Source organism: Oryx dammah, unplaced genomic scaffold, assembly GCF_014754425.2.
Source record: "Oryx dammah isolate SB20612 unplaced genomic scaffold, SCBI_Odam_1.1 HiC_scaffold_28, whole genome shotgun sequence".
Classification (NCBI taxonomy): Eukaryota; Metazoa; Chordata; class Mammalia; order Artiodactyla; family Bovidae; genus Oryx; species Oryx dammah.
Window position 1 is genome coordinate 107,331,375 of NW_024070212.1, and position 16,955 is coordinate 107,348,329.

General features: G+C 48.0%; 2 protein-coding genes across 8 annotated transcripts in view; both read right to left on the reverse strand.

Annotated features, from left to right (window-relative positions):
• Positions 1 to 500: 500 nt before the first annotated feature.
• On the reverse strand, positions 501 to 14,600 carry SH3D21 (SH3 domain containing 21). Of its 4 annotated transcripts, none has more exons than XM_040231647.1 (16): positions 14,210 to 14,600; positions 13,883 to 14,040; positions 13,735 to 13,798; positions 13,364 to 13,482; positions 13,030 to 13,120; positions 12,801 to 12,856; positions 12,671 to 12,716; positions 12,421 to 12,521; positions 12,215 to 12,301; positions 12,010 to 12,052; positions 2,328 to 2,421; positions 2,188 to 2,240; positions 1,991 to 2,067; positions 902 to 1,449; positions 750 to 813; positions 501 to 672 (listed from the first exon to the last, which is right to left on the reverse strand). In XM_040231647.1, exons 1-16 carry the CDS (start codon positions 14,211 to 14,213, stop codon positions 616 to 618), a joined length of 1,662 nt encoding a protein of 553 aa, XP_040087581.1. In that variant the 5' UTR covers positions 14,214 to 14,600; the 3' UTR covers positions 501 to 615. The 4 variants fall into 4 exon arrangements, with proteins under 4 accessions (XP_040087581.1, XP_040087578.1, XP_040087579.1 ...); XM_040231644.1 differs by having other exon boundaries at positions 902 to 1,836; positions 14,210 to 14,594; XM_040231645.1 differs by lacking the exons at positions 12,421 to 12,521; positions 12,671 to 12,716 and having other exon boundaries at positions 902 to 1,836; positions 14,210 to 14,591.
• A 685-nt stretch (positions 14,601 to 15,285) lies between these two features.
• THRAP3 (thyroid hormone receptor associated protein 3) overlaps positions 15,286 to 16,955 on the reverse strand; it is a 68,999-nt gene continuing 67,329 nt past the window's right edge. For 3 of the 4 annotated variants that reach the window (XM_040231607.1, XM_040231604.1, XM_040231606.1), the window contains exon 11: positions 15,286 to 16,848. In XM_040231607.1, the coding sequence (XP_040087541.1) occupies positions 16,627 to 16,848 (222 nt within the window). In that variant the 3' untranslated portion in view covers positions 15,286 to 16,626. The remainder of the gene's footprint in view (positions 16,849 to 16,955) is intronic. The other variant, XM_040231608.1, reaches the window with a different exon arrangement.

Here is a 16,955-nt window from a genome sequence, read left to right on the forward strand (position 1 = left end):
CATTTCAATCACACAGACACACATGCACACAAGGCCTCAGGACCCTGACCTTGACGGTAAGGCGCTATTACTCCCAGTGTAACCAAGTGTGCCTGAGCTGGGCCGTGGAGTTCGTGTCCGTCACTGCATTCCTATGAGTCCCTCTGAAAGGGCAGTGAGACCAACTGGGAGCTGGAGAGCAGGCCGGCCCCTCCCCTGGCGCACAGCTGGATTCCGGAATCCAGCCCGCGGGCAGATCCCCGAACCCTCCAGGGCCCCTACTGCCTGCCATTTCTGCAGCGTTGGGTGGAGGGGGGGCTCGCGTCCGTAGGAGACACCCTCCCCCCGCCATCCGGTGGATAAAAATAGCCGTGCGCAGGCCTTGGGAACCATAATGGGAGCCACATGTTGGCCAGATGTGCCCGCGAGTTACTGCCAAGAATGCGGACGGCGAAGAACGCGAGCGGGAGCGCCCGCCCTGCCGCGCAGGCCCCGCCCCGCACGGACCAGGGAGGCGTGGCGCGCGTACACGGCAGAGTTTACTTTCCGGCGTTTTCCGAAGACGTGTGCAAGGACGTGGGTGGCCGGAGCCTGACTTCGCTCCAGGTCCCGCCGCAGTCCCTCCCGGGCCCACCCTCAGTGCGTCTGCGTCTGGGCGTGGATGGAGCCCCGGTCCCTCTGCTTCATCTGAACCTGGTGGGGAGAGGGCGTCAGGGGAGGGCCAGCCGCCCACCCTTGCCCCCACCGCCTGGGACCCGCACCCCACCCACCTCCAGCAGTAGGCGCTTCTCCCTCTCGCTCTTCAGCTCCTCCCAGATGTCCGTCAGCTTCTTTCTGCGGATGCGGGAGACCCAGGGGAATGGGTGGGCCGGGCAAGCCTAGAGCCCGCACCCCTCGCCTCCCTGCACCTCTCCCCACTTACTCCAGCTGCACTCCCATCTGCTCCAGCGACCTCCTTAAAGCCTCCACCTGGTCCTTTAGCTTCCACATGTCGTCTCCGTCACTTCTGCGGTCTGTGAGATTTGGCGGGGCCGAGGAGTGCAGGATAGGGGGCGTTTGGGGCTCCGCATTTTTCTGAGCAGGGGTTACCTTTTTGGAGGGCACCCCTTCTTTGGGAGACTCCTCTTTGGGGGTAGTCTCAGCCTTCGCTGGTGCCTCCTCCAGGAGGGTCGTCGCCTCTTCCTGAGGGTGGGCCTTCTCAAGGCCAGGCGGGGACCCTGACCTGGGGTTGGACTCGGACTGGAGAGGGGAGCTGGCCCTCCTCTCCAGGGGCTGTTTCACCAGGCCGAGGGGGGCGTCCTCTGGCGTGTGCACTTCCTCTTGGGATTGAGCCTCACTGGCCTCAAGAGACCTGGCGTTTGGCGGGGCGTCTTCCTCCGGAGAGAAGAGATGGAGCTGAGTGTTGTGTCCGGCGGAGGCTTCTTCAGAAAGCACAGGCTCCGGGGTCAAGACCTTTCCTAGGGTGGGGGCCTCGTCCCCCGGAGCGGCCGTCTTTGGACCAACGGCCTCATCTTTAAGTAGGACTTCTGGGACCCGGGCCTCATGCACAGAAGGGACCCTGTCTGGACTGGGGGCCTTGTCCTCCAGGGTTGGGGTCTCCTCTAGGGTAGGGACCTTCTCTGGAGTTAGGGTTTCCTCTGGAGTGGGGGTCTTTTCTGAAGGTGGGGTCTTCTCTGGGTTAGGGGACTTATCTGGAGACAGGGTCTTCTCTGGACTAGGGGTCTTATCTGGAGGTGGGGTCTTCTCTGGTCTGGGGGCCCTATCCAGAGCTGGTGTCTTCTCTGGGCTGGCAGTCTTGTTCAGAACTGGGGTTTTATTCTCACGAGGGCCCTTTGTAAGGCGGCTCTGCTTTTCATCCTGTAGTGACGGGGGTGTGGACTCAGCCAAGGGATGGGCCTTGATGGCCTGAGTCTAGTTCCCCTCAGCCTGGGATCCTTCACCCTCAGAGGCCACACCCTGGGAACCAGCCTCTGTCTAGGATCCCCGCTCTCCCAGGTCTCGTGCCCCTCACCTGACTGGCTGCAGGGCGTTGCTGGGAAGCCTGCGTCTTGGATCGCTTTCTGCCAGGCTGGAAACTGCTGTTGGAGCCTATGAGAGCAGACCCTCAGGAATCAAGGCCTACTTGGACCCCAAGCCGCTCCCCATCACTGTCCCTTTAGCACAACCACCCCAGGGCTCACCCCACTGCAGGGAGGCAATGAGACTTACTGGAGTTTCGGGAGGGGTGCTTCTGACTGTCTCCACTGGGTGTCCAAGATGGCCTGAAACATGTCCCCATCAGACCCGGGGCTGGGGACAGGGAGCAGCATTTCTTTTGTACCCTCCTTCCCCCATACGCCGCTCCTTACTTGGTTTTGCTGGGCTCAGTAGGAGCTGTCACCAGCTTCTTGACTGTAGGGAGGACTGTTTTGGGCATCATCTTTTTGGATTCCTTAATAGGAGCTAGGAGGGGAGAGGGACATTTGTTCACTCACTCATTCCTTTCATCTCAGAGTCACTGACCCTGTCCTGTGCTGTGCCCAGGGACTAGTGACAGATGAATCATATTTGACTGGCTGCTGGGAGCTCTGGGGACAGTGACCACAGGAACACCCCAAAGAGCTGTCAGGGAGGCTTCGTGGGGAGACGGCTCCAAATCCCGCTGATTTTTAATCTGTGCTTTTCTGACTTGCACTCAGCTTAGTGCCCATGGCTGGTTCAGACTCTTCTGCTTCCTGACCACGGCAACAACCACCTCGCTTCCAGTCCACACTCCCTCCTCTGTCTTCTCTATCATATCTACTCCCTAAGAGACCTCATCCAGTCTTATGAGTCTAATTATCATCAATAAGCCAACGACTGCCAGATTTTCATCTCTAGTCCCTTCCTCTTCCCTGGACTCCAGATTCATACCCGATGGCCCTTGCAGTATTTCCACTTAGCATTACACACTTGGCAGATCTAACCTCTGGCTTCTCAACCTCCTTGTCCTCGGAATCTGGCCCTTTCCCAGTGTTCCCCATCTCACCCACTCACCCACTCACTCACTCAGATGACAAAGTGAGGCGTCCTCCTTGACACCTTTATTCCTTTATGCTGCATGCACAAACCATCAGTAAGTCCTGTCTGTTCTAAACACATCCTGAATGCAGCCACACATCCTCACCTCCATGACTAAGCTCTCTAGATCAAGTCATACCATCTTCACAGGAACTACTGCAGCAGCCTCCAACCTGGGCATGAGCTGCACCCACCCTGCCTACGGTGTGCTTGCCCCACAGCAGCCAGAGAGGGCCCGTGTTCTACTGGAGAAACCAACACAAAAGCAGTAAACTATGGGGACTTCCCTGGCGGCCCAGTGCTTAAGAATCCGCCTTGCAATGCAGGGGACACAGGTTCGATCCCTGGTCAAGGAACTAAGATCCCACATGCTGCAGAGCAACTAAGCCTGCACACCACAACTACTGAGCCTGCACTCTGGAGCCCATGTGCTGCAACGAAAGATCTCACGTGACAAAAGGAAGATCTCACATGCCGCAACTAAGACCGGATACAGCCAAACAAATCAATATTAAAAAAAATAATAATAAACTATGTAGTGCATTAGATAGTTATTGGGCTTCCCAGCAGGCATTAATGGTAAAGAACCCACCTGCCAATGCAGATGAAAGAAACACAGGTTTGATCCCTGGGTCTGAAAGATCGCCTGGAGGAGGGCTCCAGTATCCTTGCCTGGAGAAGCCCATGGACATTGGAGCCTGGTGGGCTATAGCCCATAAGGCTGCAAAGAGCTGGACACAACTGAAGCAACTTAGCACGCACGCCAGAGATTTATTAGTCGTACTGAGGAAGAATAAGCAGGGAGGGGTGTATAATCTTAAATGGGGTGATCAGGGAAGGCCACAAGGAGAAGGCAGCATCAGTGAGCATCTGAAGGCAGTTGCACAAGTGACTTTCACCTCCACAGCTACAGAAACAGCCACCCAGGCACAGGCAGGCATGCTGAAGCTGACTTACACACACAGTATCGCACCCAGACACAAACAGAACCCCTCAATTATGGGCGCAGTGGGCAAGAGCATGGCTCCTACAGCCAGACAGCAGGCTTGGAATTCCTGCTCTATTACTTGCCAGATGGGTGGGAACCTGGCCGGTAACTTAACCTTTCTGTGCCCTGTGTCCTCACCCATGAAACATGGATAACAAGAATACCCATCCTGTAGGGTTCTGTGAGGTCTGAGTGACTTAACCCATGAGGTGCTTAGTGGCTGGTTAGGTGTTCTGTGGGACCCTCCCACTAGACAGCAATTATATCCTGCTTTTGGATACAATTTTAAGGCACCACTGGGCACAGAGGTAGGAGAAATCCACAAAAAAAGGGAGGAACTGGGGCCAGAAAGGAAGTGAGAGGGCAGCCCTACTTTGTGGCTACAGAGCCTGGGAACTGTGAGCAGGAGCAGGTGGCCCAGGTATTGCTCCCCTGGCTCATCACAGGCCCACAGCGCGGTAGCTACAGAGCGGCGAGAACCTAGCACCACCTTCTGGAGGACTGCAGTGGTCGCTGCTGGTTGGTGCCCTCTGGCTGCTGGCAGGAGTAAAAGCAAGTCCTCTCTGGAAGTGTTTTCCCTATGGAGGCATGCCAGACTCCCACAGACTGGGATGGTATACAAAGATCCTGAAACACACGAGGGGGCAGACCACTGAGAGCAGGACTCAGCAAATGCAACACACAGCAGATACTGGAAGTGTCAGGAAGGGAACAGCGCAGTCATGCATAATATATCTGAAGAAATAAAGGACGAGCATGCAACAAAAGGGCCATGAGGCATAAACAAGCAGATTTTTCGGGGAGAGAAAAAAAGAGTTCTGAACTACTAGAGATGAAAAACAGCATTTGTGAAATAAAATGCAGTGTATAGGTTCAACAGTGGATCAAACCTAGATAAAAACTAGAGAGAGAATTAGTAACTAGAAGTAGAATGGGGCAAGGAGTGAAGATTTGAAAACAATGTTAAAAGGAGTAAGTTAGTATTTGTGAAATAAAATGCAACGTATAGGTTAAACAGCAGATTAAACCTAGATAAAAGCTAGAGAGAGAATTAGTAAACCAGAAGTAGAATGAGACAAGGAGTGAAAATTTGAAAGCAGTGTTAAAAGGAATCGGTAACAGAAGCAGGGTTTGAGTATGGCTGAGTGAGGTAGGTGGTAGATAAACCCTCTCCCCACACAGCAACTCGAAAGCTGGATTAAAAGTGACAAACCACCATTTCAGCACTTGGATACTGACCAAAGGTGTAAAGTAATCTGAGCAGTACTTGTGCCTGATGGTGTTCTTGCCTGCTCCATTCCTCCCCCCAGTCCCAGCTGGGACCTCCTCCCAGCCTTGGTCCACGTGGCTGTTCTACAGGGTGGGACAGAGAAGGGTCAGCAGCTTCACTGCCATGGTTGAAGGGAACTCAATCAATATGGTGTGCAACTTTGGATTTGGCTTTGGTTTCACTGCTATGACACCCAAAGCACAGCAACCAAAGAAAAAATGGGTAGGTGTGACTTCATAAAAATTTTAAACTTTTGTCCATCAAAGAACACCATCAAGAAAGTGAAAAGCCAACCCAAAGAATGGGGGGAAATACTTGCAAATCATACACGATCAGGGACTTTTACCTAGAAAATATAAAAAACTCCCACAATTCAACAGTAAAAAGCCAACCCAACTAAAAATTGGGCAAAGGACCATTTCTTCAAAAGAAGGTATACACGTAGCCAATAAACAGGAGGATACTCCACATCATTAGCTTTCAGAGAAATGCAAAGCAAGACCACAATGAGATAGCATTTCACATCCACTAAGATGGTTACAATCAAAAGATAGATAATAACAAGTATTGGTATGAATGTGGAGAAACTGGAGCCCTCATACACTATTAGCAGGAATATAAAATGGTAGTCACTTTGGAAAACAGCCTGCCAGTTCTTCTCAAAGTTAAAAATAGATCGTGTGTATGTGAGTGTGTCTGTTAGTTGCTCAGTTGTGTCCAACTCTTTGTGACTCCATGGACTGTAGCTGAGCAGGCTCCTCTGTCCATGGAATTCTCCAGGCAAGAATACTGGAGTAGGATGCCATTCCCTTCTCCAGGGGATCTTCCCTTGGAAGAATTTCTTTCATTGGTCTATACCCAAGAGAAATGGAAGTATATCCACATAAAATATTGTACACAAAAATTCATAGCCGGGACTTCCCTGGTGGCAGAGTGGATAAGAATCCACCTGCCAGTACAGGGGCCCAGGTTTGATCCCTGGTCAGGGAACTAGATCCCACATGCTGCAACTAAAGTATCCTGTGTGCCACAACTAAGACCTTGGGCAGCCAAAAAATAAATAAAAATAAATATTTTTTTAAAAAGAATATTATTAGGCAATAATAAGGAATGAACTATATACATACTACAGAATGGATGAAACTTGAAAATATTATTCTAGGTGAAAGAAGCCCATTAGAAAGACCATATATTATAGATATCATGTATATGAAATGTAGGCAGATCTATCAAGACAAAGATTAGTGGTTATCTTGGGATGGGGAGCGGAGAATGGGGAAACTGGTGGGATAATGGCTAACTAGTATAGCGGGTGGAACCTCCCTTGTGGTCCAAGGGTTAAGACTCTGCACACCCAATACAAGGAGCTTGGGTGTGATCTCTGGTCATGGAAGAAGATCTCACATGCTACAATTAAGAGTTGTGGGTGCAACTGAAGGTCCGCAGGCCATAACAAAGATCGAAGATCCTGCATCCCACAGCCAAGACCCGACACAATCAAATATATATATATAACTTCTTTTAAAGTACAGTGGGTGATGAAAATGTTCTAAAATTGATTGTGTGATGTTGCACAACTATGACTATACTAAACACCAGTGAACTGTACATGATTTTATCTCAGTAAAGCTGTTCACCCATGTTCCCCCAAAAAGATGACAGGCTAGATTTGGCCCATAAACCATATTTTGCTAACTCCTGACCTAAACACCCCAATTTAAAGGCAGAGAATGTCGGACTGAATTAAAAAAACAAGATCCAACTACATACTGTGGACAACAGATTCAAAGACACAAATAGGTTGACAATAAAAGATTGGAGAAAGATATATCACATGAATAGTAACCATAATAGTACCAAAATGTTAATATCAGACAGAACTCGCTTTGAGACAAGAAAAATTACTGAAGACAAAGAGGGAGAGGTTATAATGATAAGCAAGCAGGTGAATACATCAGGAAGAGAAAATAATTACAAATGTATATGTCCCTAAAAACAAAGCTTAAAATATATATAGAACAAAACACTTACAGAATTGAAAGGAGAAATAATTAAAAAACAATAGTTGGAGGTTTTGTTCAGGAGAAAGGTTAAGACTGAATTCAGACTTGTAAAGTTAAATATATCTGACAAATTTCAAGAGCAATCACTAAAATAATAAATATAAAGTGCAAATTTCAGAAAAATGAAAAAAGTGAGACATGAAAAAAAGAAAAGAATAATTGAAAAATATTTTAAAATAATTATGATTAATATAGTCTAAACTCATCAATGTATCACCAAAGAAAAAGAATCGCAAACTAGAGTTAAAAAACAAAGGTAATTTCTAGAGATCTTTTGCAAAACAATGTACATATAGTTAACACTATTGTACACTTAAAAATGGTTATAATTTTTTTAAGTATTTGAATATTTTAACAGGAGACTGAATAAGAATATACTAACAAGAGATTGAATAAGAAAAGAGAGAGGAAAAAATAAACAGTATTAGAAATGAAGAAAAGACGTAACTACGGATGCAGATGAGATTAAAAAGATTATAAGAGAATAGTATGGAAAACATTATATAAATGATTAGAAAATGTTGATTAAATGGATAATTTGAACATATAACTCACTAGAACCGATTCAAGAATTTTCATGAGGTTTTTGGTCAACCATGGTTACCCAGGAAGCAGGAGCCAGAAGGCTAGTTGTGTGCATCTCCTAAGGTGAGAGGTTCCTTCTCCCTCTGAGTTCCAAAGCAAAGTCCTCTGAAGAACAGTTGTAAAGGGGTCTTTGTAGATGTAATAAAGTTATGAGGAGGTCATACTAGGTTAGCGTGGACCCTAACCCAGTGACTGGTATCCTTCTCAGCAGAGGGAAATTGGGACAGGCACACAGAGCGCAGAAGACCTTGTGAACACCGAGACAGAGAGCAGAGCGATGCACCTACGAGCCGGAGGCCGCCAGCAGCTAAGAGGAAGCAAGGAAAGATCCCTCCCCAAGACCTGCCACAGGGAACATGACCGTGTCAGCTCCTGACTGTGGGCTTCCAACTTCTGAAAGTGTGAGCTATTTCTGTTCCGTTAAGCCAGAAGGTGGGGAAGGGAAGAAAAAGAAACAAAGAATTTTAGCCAGAAGCCAGACTTGCTTATAACTATAAAAAAAACTGAAGTAGTTTAAAATCTTCCCATAACAGAAGAAAACAAGACCAGATGAATCTACAAGCAAATTTTATCAGCTTTCAAAGAAAGATGATTCCCATCTTATGTAAGATATAAAAGATATTTAAAGATATGAAAAAAAAAAAAAGTATATTTCTTGGGATTTCCTCTGTGGGCCAGTGATTAAGAATCTGTCTGCTGATGCAGGGGACATGCAGGCTTTAAGTCCTGGCCTGGGAAGATCCCACATGCTGGGGGACAAGTAGGCCCGTGTGCCACAGCTACTGAGCCTGACCTCTGCAGTAAGAGAAGCCACTGCAATGAGAAGGCCATACACCACATCTGGAGAGTAGCCCTTGCTCGCCACAACTAGAGAAAACCCCCACACAGCAACAAAGGGCCCATGTGCTGCAATGAAGACCCCAAAATAAACAAATAATTTGTTTTAAAAAGTATATTTCTTAACTCATTCAGGGTTCAGTATAGTATTGATAATCAGATGAAGACAGTAAAAAATAAATGCAAAAATCTGAAGGGGAAAAAAAAACTGAGATGGTATTCCAATAGCACATAAAAAAATAATAAACCATGACCTATATGAATTCATCCCTGGAATATAAGGGTGACTTAGTATTAGAAAATCCTACAAATATCTTTACATTGACAAATTAAAGAAGAAAACCCATTTAATCATTTCAAATGATTCACATAAACAATGGAAAATTTGATACCCACTTTTGATAAAAATTCCAAGTAAAAGAAATAGAAAGGATCTTCCTTAATCAGACAAAAACATACTTACAAAAGATCTAAGCATCAAATATCATTGCAAAAGGGAAAAAGTTTGAAGCATTTCATTTATAATCAGGAACATAGTAATGATATTCAGTATTACTATTTCTATTCAATCTTGTATTACAATCCTAGCCACTAAAGTAAAATAAGAAAATGAAATTTAAAAGGTTGTAAGAAGTGAAAAGATAGAGCCAAACTGTCATTACTCACAGATGAAATTGACTGTCTTCATAGAAAAGTATTAAGGATTTACAGATTCAATATATTTCTATGGCCCAGGAATAAAAGGGATATCCAATTAAAAATAAAAAAAAACACAATAAAACTCACATGCAGAAATAATACATAGTGCTAGAACAAGTGATAATCTATATGGAAAAAAGTATAATTGGATCACTCACTAAAATCAATGCTACATAGACAAAAGCACTTAAAAATGAAAAGCAACCCTTTACAAGCTTTAAAGAAAATATAAACTACTGTCTTTCTGAACTTCAGGCATGAAGGGATTTCTTAAACAATAAAAACACCTACCAATCATTAAAGATAAGGTTGATATGTGTGTATTAAAATTACTCCTAGCAACCTAAATGTCCATTTACAGAGGAATGGATAAGAAGATGTGGTATATATATAAATGGAATATTACTCGGCCATAAAAAAGAACAAAATAATGCTATTTGCAGCAACATGGATGGACCTAGAGATTGTCATGCTGAGTGAAGACATAGAAAAACATCATAGATATAAAATTAAAACTAAAAATTAGATCATATGAGGAATCTACTTTTTAAAAATGACATATAGATAAATAAGCTGTAAGGATTTATTATTGAATAGCTTTAAGGATTTATTGGGCTTCCCTGATAGCTCAGTTGGTAAACAATCCACCTGCAATGCAGGAGACCCCGGTTCGATTCCTGGGTCGGGAAAATCCGCTGGAGAAGGGCTAGGCTACCCACTCCAGTATTCTTGGGCTTCCCTCATGGCTCAGCTGGTAAAGAATCCACCTGCAATGCGGGAGACCTGCGTTCGATCCCTGGGTTGGGAAGATCCCCTGGCGAAGGAAAAGGCTACCCATTCCAGTATTCTGGCCTAGAGAATTCCATGGACTGTACAGTCCACGGGGTTGCAAAGAGTCGGACACGACTGAGCGACTTTCACTTCACTTCAAGGATTTATTATTATTGTAAAATATAGCCAATATTTTACAACAACTTTAAATGGAGTAAAAGAGGTAAAAATTTTGAATCACTATGTTGTACACCTGAAACTAATAGAATATTGTAAATCACCTGTACTTCAAAAAAGCTTTTTTTAATTTATAACTCCTATTCATTAAAAAAAAGAAAAGCCATAAACTGAAACTATCTATAACATGTACATCCCATAATCAGAATATATAACGAACTCAACAGCTATCACTAACCAGGGAAATACAAACGAAGTCCATGACGAGATGCTGTTTTGTGCCAGATTCACAAAAATAATGAAATCTGATAATAGCAAGCGTTTAAGAGGGTTTGGATCAGTATGCTCTCATACACCAATGGTGGAGTGAAGTGTACAAGTCCTTTGGAAACCAATGTGACTTTACCTCGTAAAAGCTGAATATTCACATACCCTACTATCTAGCAGTGCTATCTAAGCATATTCTAGAGAAACATTATACCTGTACGCAGTGTTTATGGCAGACAGTGTTTATGGCAGCACCATAAGAGTGAAAACTATAAACAGTGAAAATGTCCAACCAGGAATAGACCAGATACACAAATTGCAGTAATTCCTACAAGGAATAGTAAACAACACAAGAAAACAAATGAACTACGGGGACTTCCCTAGTGGTCCCGTGGCTAAGACTCCACTCTCCCAAAGCAGGGGGCCGAGGTTCGATCCTTGATCAGGGAACTAGATCCCACCCGCTGCAACTAAGAGTTTGCATGCTGGAACTAAAAGATCCTGCGTGCCACAACGAAGACTGACAATCCTGAGTGCCTCACCAAAGACCTGGAGCGGCCAGGTAAATATTTTAAAAGAAAAGAAAAATAAATAAACTACATCTACACACAACATGGATGTGAATTTTAGAAACATAATATTGACTAGAAACAAGAAAACCATAAACATATGATACCATTTTTATACAACTCAAAACAAGACTATATTAAACGATACCTCGTTTAGGCATATAATATAAATGAATACACCTAAAAACTCCAGGGAATTATTCAAAATTCAGGACAGTGGTTACTGGTTACCTCTGATGTTGAGAGAGGAGCAGAAGGGAAAGAGGAATACACAAACCACCGGCAATTCTAGTTCTTGGGTTTGGGTGACCGGCCACAGGTGTTCGTTGTTAAGTTTTAAAACACATATGTTACATGTATTTTTGGATTGTGCACATTACATTAAAACATAAAAACACATCCCACAGATACACTGACACATAAACAGAGCTGTTCTCTGACTCACTTGATAGATAGGTGAACACAAAGTCTCAAAGGCCCAGATATACTGATCCATACATTTCCTCACAAAATGAAACAAACGTAAACACAGTCATTGATGAGAATGATAGCTCAGGACAGAGGAACAGGAACGTAGTAACACACACGAAGTGACACAGTCCTAACACGGACCCACCAGACATTCCTACCAGGCCTTTAACCCATGGGGAGGTACCCCCTAAGGGTGTGCACTGGACCACTGGGAAGCCACGGGTGTCTATGAGCACGTGGACTGGTGGGCCTCCCATAAATCACTCCCCAGTCCCAGGCTTCCCAGGCACCCACCTGATTCCTGAGATACCACTTTCCGTGGGACCAGCTTCTTGATCTACGCAGAAAAAAGTGTCAGAATCGGAAGAGGAGCCCTCACACTTCTAGGTCCACTCTCGCTTGTGGGTGGCCCTCAGCTGTGTCCAGCGAGTGCCGCCACCCTCAGCTTTGTCCAGAGTGGCCTGCCCCTTGCCCCCAGAGTGCCTGGCTCCGTACTCACTGGGGGAGGTGGGAGCACAAAGTTATCCGGGAAAAGTCCTCTTCTGCCTTGAGACTCTCCTTCCCACCAGCCCTTATCCTCTGTGACCTGGGAGAGCAAGAGGTCATGGGGAGATGAGCCAGACCCCCAAGCTCCTTCCTTCCCTAAGCCCACGCTTCTCAACATCCCCCGTCCCCGGGCCCTCCCTCGCCCTGTGCCTTGCCCACCTTCCTCAGTACTTTCACCTCATCACCCCTCCGAAGAGCCAACTCGTCTGGGGCCTCAGGATGGTAGTCAAACAGGACCCTGTAGGTCTCGGGGTAGGAGACTGAGGGGAGTTCAGTTCACTGATGTCAAATCCCCTCCCCACACAAGTCATAGGCTCCCTCCTCCATCAGCCTACCTGGGCACCCCCTCCCCCAAGTCACAGGGGCTTGGGGAAGAGGATTTTGAGGGACCCTTTGGTGGGGTGCTCACCTGTCTGCAGGTAGTCTGGAGGGCTGTCATAGGTCAGGCTGCTCAGCTAGTGGGGGCAGGGGAAGGATGAAGCTGAGCCTCCAACCCCCTAAGAGGAACTCACCAACTCTGCCCACTCCACCCACTTTACCTTGGGAGGCCGCTGGGGACCAAGGATGACTGAAGGAATGTCTGGATTGCCAAGGCCTGGTGGGGGAGAGTGAGGTTAGGGAGGGTGCTAATGCAGTTGAGGTCATGGGAGGCGTCAAAGGGGTCATAGGGCAAGATGTGCAGATCACAGGTTCAGGCCACTGGGGCAGGTCACTGAAGATTGTAGTCTGGTCACAGGGGTTCACGGGGTCACAGGGTCCGGGTCTCACTTGGGGGCCCACTGTCCAGCAACTCCACAAAGTTGGATGGGAAGGCTCCCAGCTGCCCGTTCTTCTTCCCCAGCCACCAGCCGTCCTCAATCTGGGAAGGGGGGAGGACGCAGGGGCATCTAGTTCTGCCCCAAGGGTCTCCCTAGCAAACTTAAACCCTGATTCACCCCGATTCTGCCCAGATGACCCCTCTCCTCCCTTGCTCCCTCACTTTCCCATTTCTGTGCCCCTCATCAATTCCATCACCCACAACCTCACGGTACCCATGTCTCCTCACTCAGAGATTCCATCGTCTCCCCTCAAACCCCTCTCATCCATCACCTCATCCCCTCACCTCCTTTATCACTTCCACAATCTCCCCAGCTTGCAACTGCAGCTCGTCCGCCTGCTCCGGGGTGTAGTTGAAGTTTGCCTTGCACCATCTTCGGGGGCCCAGAAATTTGACTGAGCGACCTGGTGTCGGTCGAGAGTGAAGCAGCTTGAGTCTCACGCTCCAGTCCGCGGAGCTGGGGGAGGGGCGGGACGCGCTCGCACCCTTCCTGCGTCTAGGCCCCACCCCAGGGCGGAGCATTGTACTTGAGAACCAATCACGGGTCGCGCCGTGGCCGCGCAGCCCCCGCCCAGAGCCGCGCCCTTCAAGGCGAGTTGGGGACAACCTAGGGGCTGGGGCTCCGCGCGCGCGCATCCACGTGCACCCGCGCTCACCTTGGCGGCGCGCACAGCGCGGTCTCGGCGCCTCCCGCGAGCAGCAGAGAGTCTCCGGGATCTCCTGCGAAAGCGCATCGAGAGAGGGGCTCTCAGCTCCCTGGGGACCGCGCAGAGAACCCCCGCCTGACCTCCGGCTCTACCTCACCTGCACCAGGGACTCCGGGAAGAGACCACAGCGGCCTCCCAGCTCTCCACGCATCCAGCCCCGTGCAGGGCCCTTGCACACCTGCCGGATCACGTCACCAGGCGCCAGACTCAGCTCGTCTTCCTTCTCCGCGCGATATCCGGCTAGGACCAGCACCTCTGCGGGCGGAGGATGGCGCGGGCACGCGGTTCAGAAGAGCCCAGGCGGGGCTGACTGGCCCTGGCGCGAGTCCCGGACCCAGTGTGGACAGCGAGAGAGCGGAGTAGTGGTGTAGGCTTTTAATGCTATTTCCAGGCAGAAGAGCCACCCCAAACCCTCTGCACATACCCATGGCTTCCGGGTCTCCTTCCGGAGCCGAGCAGGGATGGTGTGGTAGCGTTAGCAGCCGAGTACTGGGTCCAGGTAGGGTGGGACTAGCCGCGAGATTGTGAAGCCAAGGAGGCGGAGACGCAAGCCCATAGGTTGGGCTCCGGTGCAGGGAGTGGGTGTGGGAGGGGGCGGCCCGGATCGGCAGGTTTGGCCCCCAAACTATGGGTAAGGACTCCAGGACCTCTGGCCAGTGCTGGGGTCACAGCTCCTATCTGCCCAACTACCTCCCCTCCTTATCCTAGCCTTGGCTGAGTCTCCGACTCGCCAGTGGCACAGAGCCGTCCCTGGCTTACCCTCTCCTGGTTCTTAGCTGCATGGGAGTCGAGACAGCATACCAGGGTGGGGCCCCCAGCAGGCAGCAACCGCTCTTAGACAGGTCCTGGATGGGTGGAGTGGGTGGTTGCTCAGTGTGCACAAAGTTATTGCTGCTTTCCCTGGGAGGTGTATTCTCTCTGTAGTCCCTTCAAGGGGAGAGGAAGAGCTTAAAAACCCTTTCTTCAGGCCAATGGGGCCTAGCTTGGTTTCAGGAAACACCACGGGATTCTCCTCAGGGGAAGACAGGAAGGCTCGTGGTTTCCTATAGCCAAGGCCAGAGCTGGCAAAGGTTAGTGCCAGTCTCAGGTGGGCCGGGCTAACTTTCAGATCATCTTCCTGCTTAGTGGTAAACACACGTAAGGCCAAGCCTGTCATCCACACCCCTTGACCCCTGCCCCACTGCTTTGGAAGCCGAAGTCCTTGCTTACAATGACACCAGAGTGGAAAAATCTGGTTCTCCTAGGGTGTCTAACGAACAGGATATGAAGCAAAATCACTGGAATGGGAATGAGGAGTTATTACCCAACACAGATTGGCTGAGGCTCCTCCCAGAACAATCTTGTGTGCAGCTGGAGGGGATGGGACTGCAAAAGTCTGGGCCCAGCCCTGCAGACATTTCATCTTTCTGGTTCCCTGAAGCTGCTATGGGGGACATCAACCACCTGCCCCCACCACACCCACCCACACCCACTCAGGGTGACAATGACCAGAGCCATTTACATCTGCCACTTCATTTATTTTTTTATTTGCAGGAGGAGTTGAAACAAATTTTAAGGGTATTTTCATTCCCCCCCCCAAACATGAATCATTCAAGTAAAACCAACTTAATTATAGAAATGTAGCAAAGTAAGGGGAAAGTAGCGTAACAACCCAGGAGGCAAAGGTTGGGGGGAAGAGGTGGGTGCAGTCCGCATATAACATATGCATAAATGCCGTATGATTCACCTGCTCAGGACCGCCTCCCCAGAAGGCAAGCACAAGGGCCAATTTTAAGAGGATGTTTTCCCCCCAAACATCGGAGAATGTTTCAACTTAAAGCTTAAGGTTAAAAAAAAAAAAAAAGGAAAAATAAAAAAACACAAAACAAAAAACCCCCACAAACCACCCAGCCATAACCACCTTCCTTAATCGATCATAGGAGTTTCTTTTCATTTTATAAAAAGATTAATAAAAAATATTGAAAAAATTATTTTCTCATCTTATATTTGTAAAGATAATAGAAGTCAGAAGTTTCTTAGAAAACAGACCAGAAACTGCCATCCAGTTTCCACCCCTGTTGCTGAGAGGATCAGCAGGACTAGAAAGTTTGGGATACTGGAGCTGCTGGTGGAGAAGGGGAAGCCCAGCCCACAAGAAATCAGAAAATACTGGGGGGAGGGGAGGTGCGCACATGGGGTGTGGTTAGGAGCAACACCACATGATACATGGCTGCGCAGAAAAGGGGAACACAAGGTGGTCAGAAAGGCCTTGAACTCCTCCTCGACATACAAAACCAAGTTTTACAAAGACCCACGCAGTTTGGTCCCAAACTGAGGTGAACACATCAATATTTATTCACATGCTTTGTTTTCTTTTAAGAATCAAAGTTGCCCAAATTAAAATCTTTCTGCTAATGTTACTATATATGCCTAAAAAATAAAAAAAGGGGGCTTTTAAAATAAGGATAAAGAGACTGAAAATCAAATTAGTCCTCAGCTCCAAATGAAATGAAATAAAGAATAAAACTGTTGGTTTCTAACAGGGAACAAACCAAAATCCAAGTTATCGCTCTGCCCTCCCTACCCCAGCCCCCACCCCACACACCAACAATAAACAAGAAACACGTAGCTAAAGCCCAACATGGTGTGTTCTGCTCAAGAGCTGGGCCTGACCCCAGGCCAGCTGCCTCTGTCTGGTGGGACGCCAGGATGCTCTTCGGCAGTTGTAGGATATTTTGCATGGCTGGTGGGGGGTAGGGGTGGGATTTTCAGAATCTTCTCGAGGCTCCTCTGTTTAGTTCCTCACCAGCCGTCTCCCGGCGCCTCTCTCCCTCGGGCAGGGGCTCCCAGCAAGAGTGGCCGCTACTCAGTTGTCGGCTGTAAATTGTCCTTCTCTTCTCGGTTCTCTGTCCCACTCTCATCATCTTCAATCTCCCCTTCCTCCCCACTGAACTTGTCGTGGGCCCACTTGGGGCTGGTGCTGGATTTCCGGAACATGAACCGGCCTCGACCTCGAGGGAAGGCTCCTCGGCCCCGACCCCGGCTCACCCACTTCTCACTGCCTTCGCCTTCACGGTCATCATGCTTAAAAGAAAAGGAAAACTGTCATCAATGCCAGAGTAAACAAGAGCAGCCTCTCCTCTGCACCCACCCAAATGTGACTTTCCCAAACGAACCTATGTCCTGTCCTC

What these genes read in the sequence shown, in the direction of transcription:
- SH3D21 (XM_040231644.1), bottom strand. An exon ending in GTCCCCAGCGGCCTCCCAAG is followed by an intron (nt 12,717 to 12,800) that starts GTAAAGTGGGTG and finishes TGCCCCCACTAG; the next exon opens with CTGAGCAGCCTGACCTATGA. An exon ending in CAGATGGGAGTGCAGCTGGA is followed by an intron (nt 814 to 901) that starts GTAAGTGGGGAG and finishes CCGCATCCGCAG; the next exon opens with AAAGAAGCTGACGGACATCT.